A 13,819-nucleotide genomic window follows, 5' to 3' on the forward strand; every position below is an offset into this window, starting at 1 on the left:
TCCTTTTCTAATTCTAAGAATCAAAAAATTATTACGTGCCTGACCACGTGCGCACACGCATTCGGTAACGCAACATGTATACGCGATGACGTAACGACAGGCGTGCTAGAGAGAGAGAGAGAGAGAGAGAGCGCGCGCGCGTGCGAGAGAAAGAGAGAAAAAGAGAGAGAAGTACGTGATATCGAATTGAGGTAACGAGTCGACAACAACACTACGACCGTAGACGACGATGACGCTGCGGGCTGCGCTTGCGTGCGTCCTCGTTCTCTCTTCTCGTACACACACACACGTACACACGCATCGGGGCGCGCGCGCGCGCGCGCCCTTTCGTCGTCTTTCATGCTCTTCGCACCCCGTAGGAATACATCTCGCGGAAACTCGCATCGCCCTCGCGTGTGCGACCTGTACACACAATCATCGGTGCTCCACCTCGTTCCATTGCGCTGTCTGTCGTCAGACAGCTGCGCGACGACCATGACTGTCGCGAGTGTGCGTCGGTCAGGCCTCTGTGTTGTCACGTGACGACGACGGACACCGTCGCGACGAAGCTTATTCTTAAGTCTTGAGGGGTGGAGACCACTCTTATCCTCCTGAGTGTCGCGAACGTAACAACGCATCGACGTAACACCGTACACTGCATCCGAACCGCTCGGGGTCCACGGGACGAGATACGAGATTTATTTGATTGAGGGCAACGTAACGACGTAAATATACGGCGAGATCGATAAAAGAATACGTGGAAGCCCGGAGGTTCCCGTGTTTCGCCTGTCGTTTCGTCGGCCGTTCATGGGAAAAGTGGGTCGACCTACCGCACGCTGGTGGAAGGTGAGTGCGTCTCCGTCGTTACGTCACTGCCGCGTTATCGGCCAGAGTGGAGTCGCGTTATCGGGGAAACGGCGTGGCGGCGAGCCACTAAAGGTAAGCGCGAGTGTAGGCTTTGCGGTGAGAGGACTCCGCTCTTCGTATAGGTGTGTTAACGTGCGATTTCCGATTGGGTGGTGCGTGCGCGTTGCGGCAGCGAATTCCAACTGGCGCGCGCCAGTAGGGGTTGCAGATTCATTGAAGGTAGGGTCAATTAGAATAATTACGGATTAATTCAATCATGTGATATCATCCTTCACGTTTCTCCTATTAGGGTTGCATTCAGCACCCGGATGCACCCAGTTATTATTTGATTCTTGTTATTTTATTCTTTAACGTTTAGTGAATAATAAAGATAACACCTAGATATATTCGGATGAAATTTCTGAACACGATTTAAGTGAATTTCTTGGCGGGTCGTGCTTCCAAAACTCGCGAACAGCTGTCACTTTCGGCAATCTCATTCCGAAAGTGACTCGCTTTTATTTCTTGAAACATGCCGTAAATGAGATATCTCTGTGATCGATTTCGTCAGGGATCAGCGCACGGCTGATGGTATCCGACAGTAACTTCGGGGTAATTTCCCGACAGAAATATCCGGCGAAGATGCATTCCGCGCGATAGCATTAGTAGGCGAGATTTAATCTGCGCGCTGTTTGCCACGTAATGCTATCATGTGCACGCACGTATTACTGGAAATAGAAATACGTAATGTTAATACGCGACCTTGGCGTCCACTGTCGACGGAGCGACACGCACATAGGGACGAACATAGACTTTCGTAATGACATTTAATCAATATCGAAGCGCTATTTCAAAGTCACCGTCTATGTCCACGGAACATCTCGGCAGTAGCGTAGAAATAACGAAAGCTGAGCGAGCTTAATTTATACAATATTTAACTATTTACATTTAATTTTCTATAATTTAATATTCTACAATTTCATTATTCCATAATTTAAGTATTTAAAATGCCTTCAAGTATCAATTATAATTCTTTCCCTTGTTCTAATTTTATTTTAATACTTTTAATAGCTTAATTGGACTTTAGTGAAGTTTTTCAAATCATTATTCATAAAAATAAGACAAAAGAGAGCAACAAAATGTGAAGAATGTTATATTTTGTAATTGTGATTGTTCCCGACAATGCGCATGTGCGGCGAAAAGTGTAACAAGTAGTCGAGCATTCATAACTTCAGTTCAGGCGTTTGACCGAGTTTCTGTTTTTTATAACGTAGTTTTGCTTTTCTCTTTTTGAATGTAAAATAAACAAATATTTATAGGAATAAAATCAATAATCAATTAAACAAAATTAATACAATAATAAGATGAGCTAGATCGTTATATGATTAAATGAAATAAGTAAAGAAGGGCCAAATAGAATGAAATATCGGTGCCTAATAATATTTTTCATATATAAATTTTAAATACATTCCAGTTATATAAACTATTATTGTCCGACTTGAAACGCAATCATAAATGCTGAAATAACATATCATAAATCAAATTGTTAATTTAATAATGATGCTAATAAGCATGAAAATACTGTAAAAAACTTATTGTTTTACAAAAAATCAATTAATAATAATGGCGCTCTTTTGATTGCTTCAATAGCCTTTTTGAGATACAAATAAGTATAGTATGAGAAAGTAATCTTCGCTTGTAGCGATTACGATTACTTTCTTCACTTCCTTATTTCATTAATCGCAGTTCTGTACACGATTGATCGCAGGGAAATCTCCCTGCGGGCTGATAACTGGACTGCTAGATAATGAACAAGAAATAATTTATTACGCCGACAGAATTTGCGGTTAAAAGCCGCGATCTACGACCACATCGTATAGATGCAGATTAGAAAGCAGCGATCACGGGTGCGCTGTGCGAGGTCATAGACGTGACTTCGAAATGACGATAACAATAGGACTCGATGCGATCTCTCGTTCCCAGAGATGTTACATGCCATCGTTAATTTCGTATCCGATCGCGATAACTTACACGACGCACACGTTGCGAATCGTACACGAGGATAAATCAATATCTAAAATCACGTAACAAAAATTTTAGTCGTAAGGCCGTAAGCACAGATTTTTGCATAACGCATAAGAGAATCAACCAATTAGAATCCTTCCTTTCCTTCCATTTCGCGGAAAAGAGGAACTTTCGATGATTGATTGCGATATGCTGTGGGATAACCGCAAAGCTGTAAATAAATCGATTATTTATACATTTTAGCAGGGTTGGGTAAGTTAATTTTTTTTACTAAGTTTAGTTAAAGTTAACAGTCTTAAAAATTTAACTTTAGTTAAGATAAAAGTTAATCCATAGTGACATTTAGTAATTGAAAAAGTAATTGAATAGTTAAAAGTTAAATATTGCGGCAACATTGAAAATGACTCGAGCGGAGTCAAAACGTTTGTTTTTGTTAATTGTAATTGTTACGAATTTTATGATTTAATTTAAATTAAAGTTCTTTGCTACATTACTATCTCTTTGCCCTTCTTTTGACTACATTGTTTTATACTTACAGAGCCTTATTATTTATTAATTAAAAGTTAAATTTATTTTACTTCACGATTTCAAACTTAAAACTTTTTTTTAATTAAATTAAAAAATTAAGTTAAAAAGTTAACTTTTTTAACTAACAAGAAGACTCACATATGTAGTTTATGGATTTTGATTAACTTTCACGTGATTATTTTGGGGTACCAAAAAATAATAATCCCTATAAAGTAGTAAATTGCACTTCTGTATTTTTCGAGAAAATCATGATTTTAGGTCACGACAGATTGCTTTCAAACTTCTTTATTCTTTGTTTAAACGTAATTGAAAAATTTGAAATTATTTAAAATTAGAAAAATACATTTCCGACGGACATGATAATAGTATAAACATATAATCCGAGTATAGGATCTGTATAACTCAACTCTCATATTAAATTTTAAAAAATCAAAAATTAAAAATTAATAGTTATCGATAAAATATAACTATATAAAGTTAAAAAGTTAAGAGGCTCTAAAATATAACTAAATAAAGTTTGCAAAATTAATTAACTTTTTAACTTTATAATTTAGCATTATCTAATCTTACATTTTAGAATGCTCGATCATAATTGATCGATCATTCTCGTACGATCTTACGATTACAATTAAAACTTTTTTTCGTGTGATGACGCCTTTAAGACATCACGATTTCGCGACCAGCTATGCGACTGGCATCGAGAAAAGGATATTCCTGTGAGATAAATAATATTAAGAATCTTTATTTTAGACCGCATATGTGAGAAACACAATCAATACTAGAAAAATGCCTATTACGGTCGAGGATCTTCATTGCTTTAAATAATTCAATCTTTAATTACTAATATACATTATATATACTTGCATATATATCATATTGTAGTCTTTTTAGAACTGCGCGCCGAATTGTTTTTCCGGGCTATAAATGCAATTATAAAACTACTCTAGTAATCGCGAATTAAATTGACCAGCAATTCAATAATTTGATACTACCATCAAGCATCATATTATAAAGATGTTAATATGGTGAAACTGTTAATAAATTTATTGCGAAAAATGTTACCTCGGTCGAAACTTGAATCCAAATCTCTCGTATTCCGTACAAGCGTCTTAAGCCATTATACCACCGAGGCTTATCAATTCAGCGCGCAATTCTAAAAAGATTATCGTAATAGGCATTTTTCTAGTATCGATTCCTGTGAGATGTTCGGACAAGCGGCTGTTGCGTAATCATTTAACGCGATCGGTAAACTGGTCTAATAATTTGCGTCGCGCGACAATTTCGCGGGGCGTGTGTAAACATAATGAAAGCGTAGCGCGCGGACTCGTAAAACAAATGAGAGGGCGGCGATGTAGGTGGGGAATATATGTATGAAGCCGTAGCTAAATATAGAAAGAGCGCTTTTATGGTGCGCGCGATCGTGCCGCGAAGATCCGAACGATCCGACGCGACGGACCCCGATGGCCTTTAGGTTTACTCGATCGGAGGCTCGCTCTCATTAAGGCCAGCGCGAGCATCGTGCAATCAAATTCTCGATGTGATTTCGTAGCACGAGATACGGCGTCGGCGCCGGCGCGATTCCGTGAAGCCCAAGTGTATTACCGTCCCGTTGTATTCGTGCGTGGCGTTTTTGCCAGTGCAACGCGGGAATCGATTGAGGAAATAAACGAGGTTACTTTGTCAATTAACTTGTTAATTAAAAATATTACAAAATTATACACGACGTTAAAAACTGTTTATAGAAGAAAATCTAATGAAGAAATAAAAAAAATTTCTTTTTGTACCATAATGATCTTTTTTTTACAGTTGTCGTTTTATTTGACTACGTTTAAAAAATTAAGATGCGTGATGAATGTATTTTAAAAATTCTGAGACTTTTTTAGCGTATTATTTTACGTGAATTTTGAACTGTAGCGTTTGGTTTGAAACGAAAATTTTTAGACGATTGTAAATTTCTATTACACAATTAGTATTATGATGTCCTAAATTGTAGATAAACAAATTTTGAATCTTTCTCCATTAATCCTTAAGGTAAATGTTCATTTTTTACTTTAAAGGGGGTGTTTAAAATTTAGGTGTATTTTTATAGTCAATCGGGAGTTAATAAATATTTCAATAAAAGTATTCACTCTTAAAACATGAGGGGGGTAATAAAAAAAATATTGCGTTTATTGATGAATCATATTTATTAAAATTGTCAAAAATCTGGAGCATTTAATTCTTTATTATCGATTACTACGTATCGATTGATCAATGAATATTAAACCAACGATGAAATAAAATCTATTTTGCGCGAACGTCTTCACAAACCATATCAATAACTTTATCGATTAAAATAATGACATCCTTTGTTTCTCGAGCGTGATTCTACTAATGTTTCCGGCCATGAGTACGTTTCGCTCGACTGGCTGTGAAAATCGGAGAAGAAATCAGGCGACCGAGAAAGAGTACTGAGTACCGACTTCAAGGGCAGATAATTTCCCTAGAAAATCAACGATGCATTCTACTAGAAAAGCCGCTTTTTATTCCATCTTGGATGCTTCGTATTTGTCGAGTCAGTCCTGTTACTTTATGACGACATTCAAATGGCTTAATTTAAGCTGAAATCGATAAAAAAAATTACACAATTTAAGAAGAATTTACATATTATTCGAAAAAAAAAAAAAGATTTCAAAAAAATTAAAAAAAATTGCCTTATGAGTTTGACGAAAAATATGACGAATTATTCTCAATTTTGAGCTTTTAATTTTACTCTACAAATTTACAATTACGTGTGCATAATTATTATCAGATATCCCAGCGGCATTATATCCGATTGGTTTCGGCAAAGGAAATAAAAATGCTCCTTTGTCTCCCTTTTTCGGACAGTCAGTCGATCGAGTTGGTCGAAAGATCGAGCGGTGAGATAAGTAAGCGAATCGCCTGCTTCCCGATCCGCAACGGGATGATCGGCCGGCGAGAAGTGCGTGAAAGGTAACGTGGGCGGGTGGAACTTATTGCGGTGGGTAGGCCACATCGAGAGATAGAGAGAGAGTGTACGACAGAGATGAACAGCGTGCCGGTCTCTCTGATCGTGCGCGTGACAAAGAGGCTGAAGAACCGTAATGGCGCAAGTGAGAGCGAGAGAGCGCGGAAGACTAACGATGAAACGAAGCGTGAAGATGTTACGGGTGAAAGAGTGAGGGAGAAAGGATGGAAAAGTAGTCCTGTTGTCGGGCGTGTGACGAACGACACTCGAATGTGGTTAAGCTAAGTGTGTGCACCTGAGAGGGATAGAATGTCACGCGGGACGTTTTATGTGCGTGCAGCGTATATGTGTGAGTGTGTGAAGATGATTGTGCGTGCGTGATTGTGAAGTTTTCGGCGGATGGTCGGGGAAAAAAGGACGATGAGAAAGCACACGTGTTGTTGAGGAAGGGAGAGATCGGGATGGCAGAACGAGTGTAGGAAACATAGATCGTGTTAGGCTGTGAAACGTGATGATGAAAAGGAAGAAAGAGAGAAGAAGCGAGAGGAAAAGCTGTGTTTCCGAAAAAGAAATGACATCTTATTGATGGAGTATCGATAGAATGAGAGATAGAGAGATGTCCTCATGAATGCTTATTGTAATGTTGCGTGAAAATGCGTGGATGTCGAAGAAGGGTTGAAATTGAATGGATAGAACCACTCGAATTCAGGCAGGGTGGAGAGCTTTGCAGAATGCGGTTCCTCGATTTTCCTCGACTGGGACCGGAATTGATGCGATGATTTCATCACGGTATATATATCACTAGTCGAACTTTGATCTTGTGAAGCAAACTCGCACCCTTCGAGTAAATTTACACTCGAACTATAGAATCGGTCGCCTAGAACTATGATAACGCCTTTGTATAAACTTCTCGTAGAAGAGAGACTTATGCAGGGATCGAGAGATAAAATCTGATTTTTTTTTTAATATGCTATAATAAAATGTTTGAAATATTTATGACAGTAATAATTGAGCAATTATATTTTATTTCCGAAACTTTGTGGGGAAGAGAATATTTTTAAAATGGATATTTTACTCTCAGTTAAAATCTGGAAATTTGGTGTTTCACATAACGTTTCAATAAATAATATTACAATAAATCGGACAAATTAGATCGGACAAATCAATACATGATTGTTATTTGTGTCTTTTATAAAAATTTTTCTTTTCTATTGATTCATACAATATACAGTAATTGATCAACGTTTCGGCTGCTTTTTATAGCCATCTTCAGGATAATCCAACATGAGTCCAACGTGAATCTAAGTCCAATTATTCTCAATAAATAAATAAATGCCAAATGCATTTCCAAAAACCTTGAGTGATTCCTCATTGAAGCCCTTGTGAGCACAGTTCTTCTTAATCAATGTCAAAATTGTTAAGTACGGTTTTAAGAAATTGCTGCATTCTGTTACAAAAATCTACAGTGACAATATAATTATATAATTCTAAGATAGTCGTTAGACATGTGTCCATGTTTAGAAATACTGAAGATGGCTAAAGAGCAACCGAAACATTGATCAATTATTATATTGTATGAATAAATAGAAAAGGAAAATTGTATAAAAGACACAAATTATAACCATATATTGGTTTTAATTTGCCCGATTTATTATAATATTATTTTGATTACTGAGAGCTCTATGAAAAAAAATTTTTTTTTTTACTGTCGTTTCAATAAATCTCTCATTAGGACTAACAGAAGAAAATTATTTTTGACAACTTACACAAGCGTAGATTACAACGAACTTTTAATTATTTATTTTAATCCTTTATTTTTATTCCTTTATTTTTACGACTACGAATTATTGATAAATTATTTATACCACATATTGAAGATGACCTGATATGAGCCGAAGTGTTTATATAATAATTTTATATTGTTAACGTAAAAATTTTAAATATATGACATTCGCAAAAAACATCCTGCGTATGACTGTATACTCCTTGCATTTATTTTTGGAAGAGAATTTTTTTTAAAATTCATACACAGTTTTACATTATAATTTCTAATATAACGCCGTTTATCTTTATTCATTGATTAAATAGAATATACTAACGGATAGCATTTTGTTATTTGCAGTTATCTAATGAGAGACGATATTCGCGTTTAGAAGAGCACGATGAGAGGTGGTGCTGGTGATGGTCCAAACACAATTGCTGTTCCCGCTTCGGCGTCCGTTAATGTAAGTACAAGTATCCTTAATGTAAAGTGACTTACGCAATTGAATAAGTATTACAAATATAAGAAATTCATGAAAAGTCCACTATTTTACGAATATTTGAATTCTTAAATAATATAAAAATTGTAAAGATTTGTTTTGATTATGTATCAAAACTTTTTTAAATGTTTTTTTTTACTGTATCAAAAACTTGAAAATTTTAAAACACTTGATCCAGTTTGTAACTGTGAATTTATTCTTGGGAGAATCGATCGACCACGCGAGGTTGCCGAGGTGTCGTGGTATCGCGACGGTACTTTCGCAACCCAATTATCGCTGCCGACTTTATCACCGGTATATGGGCAACCGTCAGTTGAGTAATGAATGTGGAGAACCGGTGCAACAAGTATCCCAAGAGTCCGGTAGTCGTACACAGGTCACCATCGATCGTGTTCGATTAAGCGTCTGGCTCGATCAATAGTGCACTTCTAAAGCTGTAATTTCCATCTCCTTTTTTTGCTTCATCGATTCTTGCTCTTTATACACGCCGAAACAGACCATTTCGTATCTCGGTCATCCATTAACAGAATTGCTTTTCCAAATCGATATCTACGCGCACAAATACGTTTATTCTAATACTATTGATAATATTGTTAAATAAAAAATAACTAATCGGAACAAAAGTAGGCTTTCTTTTTTTTTAGATTTTTGAATGTTGAATACGAATCCGGTTTTCAAAATTGTGACGTGAGAAAAGAATTTGGAAACTGGATTTGTATTCAACATCCAAAAAACTACGTAAAATGATTAATCTTATTTTCGTGTATTTTTTTTCCGAACAGTACGATTTATAAACTCAACCATTATAGGCTTTAATATGCTTACTTGTATATTCATATATACGGTCGTAATAAATCATTTATTATAATTTTTAATATCAATTATTATATTTTTTATATATCAACGTATTACATACATGAAAGCAAATCTGTTTGGTGTTTGAACTGATTTCGCACAATAAAAGTAGCACGTCACGTGATATCTCAGGGATGGGATTAATGAAGGGCGGTCTAACATTGGGGTAAAATGAAATGGAATTATTTCGGAAGGGAAGCGATGTTGGGACAATGCGGGTATTCATTACCATAACATTCCAGTTACTTTATCCCATCATACTGTTACGTGATTTAACTGTAGCATAAAGTATAAATTAATTCAAATTACGAGATCAGTGCACAACTCTACAATATCAATATTATACATATAACAAGTAAGAGGGAAAAAGGGATCGGGAAAAATTGGGGAAAAATTGGGGAAAAATTTTGTACATGGGTGTACATATACAAAATGTATGATTTTATGTGACACATAGAATAAAATAAAGAACACACAAAATGACAAAACATGTTTTTACTTTTATATATAAAAATATATTGCAATATAAAATAAAGAGATATTAAATTCATAATGCTAATTCATAATCGAAATACGAGAACTAATGTAACGATGATAATAGTAAACTACTGCTGCGCTATCATTTGTACGTGCTATCGATAAAGGCCATTAAGGCGCGCGACGTGAAGAATCGAAGTAGTCAGACGTCGCTAAAGTAACCTTCATGAAGTGTATCCGCTAAAATATTCAGCGGGGAGCTGGCTACCCAGGAGATTATATCGGACTTCTTCGGTGCCTCTTCGCAGGGAACAGTGCGAACCATAAATCATGTATGCCAGTTTGCTTTCCACCATGTAAATTTATCGATTCCACGCGAGCCCTTTCAATTTCAAGAGACTGCTGACGTTATGACTAAGACGTCACGAACACGTTTACAACGAGTCTTTTACCTTATCGTACTTTGAATATGTCAAATATTTCAAGTTGAGTTAAAAGTTCTCACATGACAATTTTTGTCTGTGATTGACTCCACGATTGCCTACACGAAAGTTTAGTGAGCGCATTCGTGACTCCACAAAGAGTTCAGGTACCCATCTTATATAGTGTCATTTTATGATCGCGCGCAACCATGCAGTGATCTAGTCTCTATATCGGAGTCGTCGGGGACTAACTACTAATTGGCTTTAAGTACTACACAAGGCCGTGGCGTTACGGCACGTTCTTCGAAGATGGAGATGTCGGTCGATCGAAGGACAGTTATTTCAGCATTCGCTGCGCGGCAATGGCATTTACGAAGAGCATCCACCGAACTGGTTTCTCCGGTAGGCTTCGATAATGCGACAAGCGGCACTCGTTTCGCGGAAAGTTACTGTAGGTAGAAAGACCGCGAACGATTTCTTTGCGATCTATACGACACTCGAAAACGATCGAAGGGATTGTAATCACAGTAAAATAGCGAACTGGATTTTCTCGATCGGCCGTTTAAAGAACTTTTGTGAGAATTGTATACTATTGGGATTTGAGTAGCTAAATTTTATTCTTATTCCTTAAAGTTGTACATTAATTAAGTAATTGGTTAATTTTTTGGGCTTTAATGATAATGTGACTTTTTTTCTGTGAATTAAATATATTTTTTTTTACAAATAATTGATCAAAAATAAGTAAATTATAAATTTTATGTTAAAATTACATATTTATGTTAGTCAGTGACGTTAAACACAGAAATCAGAAATGTTAAAAGATGCTTTTGCATTATGATTCGCAGTTTTTGACAACCGAGGATAGCATGAGCGACGACGTATTCGAAATGGACGACGATCGCTCTTCCACTGTCACGAATGTCATTTCCGGAGGTCTCACGCCCGCAACTATAGAGCGATCCTTCGAGAAGACACCCTCACCTACCGGATACCGCGATTATAAGCCACCTGCCGAGGTACTGAGTAACAACTACAGCACGACTTTTAAGACAACGAGCGACTTCGATAGCGTAAGAAGCGCTTTGAAGAAGGACCAGGAGAGAGACGATAATTTCGCGCACAAGGTACGCTTACCTACTCCTAAACCTTTTAGAGTAAATCTCACTTCGAAGAGTGAAATCTCACTCTTAGACCGGTATTCATAGTCGATTCTTATTTGAAGACCGCCTTAAGTAACGTCTTAAGACATTAAAGCGGCCCTCTAATTGATTCGTGACACCTCAAGGCTGAACTTAAGATGATTTTCAATAAGATAAGAGCTGACTATGAATATCGTCCTTAAAGATGGAAAATTGAGCAACTCTTTATCAAGACTGGCTCAATTTTTACTCTTCAGAACGTGAGATTCTACTCCAAAGACTTTAGAGAGTATTATTGTTAGCATTAAGATTCGAAGGGAATTACTTTCAACTACAAATATATTTAAATAAGAAGCTCCTCGTCTTTTTATAAAGTTTCTTTCGTGATAAATCGTATCTCGAGCTGATACCAAATACGCGCAATTCGGTAGCAAAACAACTCGTCGTCGATCGGTAGATCACCACGCTTCCGAGATGCAATGGGATTAACCTTGCCTTCCGTGCCAAGGACAAGCCTGAAGCCATCCTCCTCTCCCTCGGCAAACCCGTGGAATAATGATCGGGAATGCCAGAGGTCCGTGGTGTAGCCGTGGTACGGCCCCCGAGACGATTCCCCCGTCCTTCATTTTGTGTCTTCGTTCTCTTCTTCGCTCTTGTTCGCTCCTCGCGGGTTTCTCTCTCCCAGTCCCTTCCGTCTTTTTCTTCGCTTCATCGCGTCCTTCTCTTTGCCTCGTCCGCGAGCTTCCAGCTCGTAAGATTCCTCTGTCTTCGCCGCCTTCTTATCTGCTCCTTCGTCGTCTTCATTCGCATCCGGTGGAACGCGATTCGCGGATAACGCGCGTTAGATAACACCTGTAGCGTCTTAAGCTTTGTCTCATAAATCTGATCGTTTACGAAAACAATAATTTTTCTCAATTATGGATACATTTCTACATATTTAATTTTACTATTCTTTAAAGCTACAGTCTTCGGATATTATTTAAAAATTTTTTCCTTTCGCTTAATTTTCACGTGTGAACGATGCGAATGCAAGTGTGAAGTTAAACGCAGCGCGATAACTATGCGATAACGAGGGAACATAGGCGTTATTTAATATACATGGTGATAAAGAAAAAGGCAAATGTTTCTAATAAACATATTTCTAATATATTATAATAGCAAATTCTTAATTATCTCGACAATATTGTAACATCAAAATGCTTAATATTTGAATGACGGAACTCTTGGATAATTTGAATCATCCTTGCGATAATTCTTATTGATAATTAATAATTCCATGCGGTCCTGCATTATGTATCACATAATGCAGGAGCAATATTTTGCCGGAGACAAACTCTAGATCTATGGGGTCTGAATTCTCGATCAGTTTCAGCTCGGATCGACCGGGAGCGATAACGCTTCGCGCGACGGGCGCTAAATATAGGACGCGATCGGGGCCTCCGTTGCACTTTTCCGCGCGTGACATTTAATTTTATGCTCCGAGTCGTATGCGAGAGTCAACGCGCAATAAAGTAGAACCCAGAAGCCACATCGAGCATTTTTTTTTTCCGGTCGTCCCGCTGCAATTAAGGAGAGGGTTCTCTCTTCGTGACTACTCAACGTGAGACGGAAGAGCGGCGGGAGGGGAAGCCAGAGAGGGGCGGCGGGCTTGAATAAGCTACTACACAGGGGGACCAAGTAAAACCGGTAGGGGGTCTACCATCTCTCGAGCCGGTTCTTGCCTTGCACTTTCTTCGGCCGTCTCCGGGCACCTCGTCAGTACTCACTTCGTACCGCCTATAAAGGATAATTGAAGACCCCGCGCAGCAACCAGCTTGATTTTTGCAGATTCTCTCTCTGAGAAGGGGAAGATAAATATCGTATTAAGGGAAGAGAACTGCGTAGCCTTTCTCCTCTTTTCCCACCCACGTGCCTTTCATCTTGTTCTGCGTTCAACGGCCTCGATTATACTCCGACCGCGTACGTTCCGATAAGTCCGACAGAGACGTATTGTTCAGTTTGAAAATTTCGCATGTATATATACTCGTATATATTCCGACAGTTTCCATGATACATGCGAAAATTCGAACTGTCAGTCTCGAATGATTGGAGTGGAGTCGGGATTAATTTTCCGAGACTCGCTGCACGAGATGCACGTATTTTTTTTTCTCTCTCTTTTTACAATACAACATGCACGCTCGGTTGAAACTCGGCTAGACAACGCACCGCCGGCACCGCACACTGACCTCAACGGCGGTTGTGCATCTGGCGGGCTTGCGCAGTCGCATACCAATTGAGTTAGCGGCCGTGTGGTAATGCAGAAAGACGAAGGCGGGAGGA

General features: G+C 38.1%; 1 protein-coding gene across 6 annotated transcripts in view; it reads left to right on the forward strand.

The window, feature by feature from the left end:
• Positions 1–13,819, forward strand: part of LOC105152371 (RAS oncogene family member Rab26) — a 178,312-nt gene that overhangs the window by 90,803 nt on the left and 73,690 nt on the right. For 2 of the 6 annotated variants that reach the window (XM_087406073.1, XM_011066615.2), the window contains 2 exons: positions 8,469–8,571; positions 11,207–11,485. In XM_087406073.1, the coding sequence (XP_087262199.1) occupies positions 8,509–8,571; positions 11,207–11,485 (342 nt within the window). In that variant the 5' untranslated portion in view covers positions 8,469–8,508. Of the gene's footprint in view, positions 1–372; positions 1,066–6,061; positions 7,136–8,468; positions 8,572–11,206; positions 11,486–13,819 lie in introns of those variants that run through there. The other 4 variants (XM_087406072.1, XM_011066612.2, XM_011066611.2 and 1 more) reach the window with 4 other exon arrangements.

Source organism: Acromyrmex echinatior, chromosome 4 (assembly GCF_024713525.1).
Source record: "Acromyrmex echinatior isolate Ae372 chromosome 4, ASM2471352v2, whole genome shotgun sequence".
Lineage (NCBI taxonomy): Eukaryota > Metazoa > Arthropoda > Insecta > Hymenoptera > Formicidae > Acromyrmex > Acromyrmex echinatior.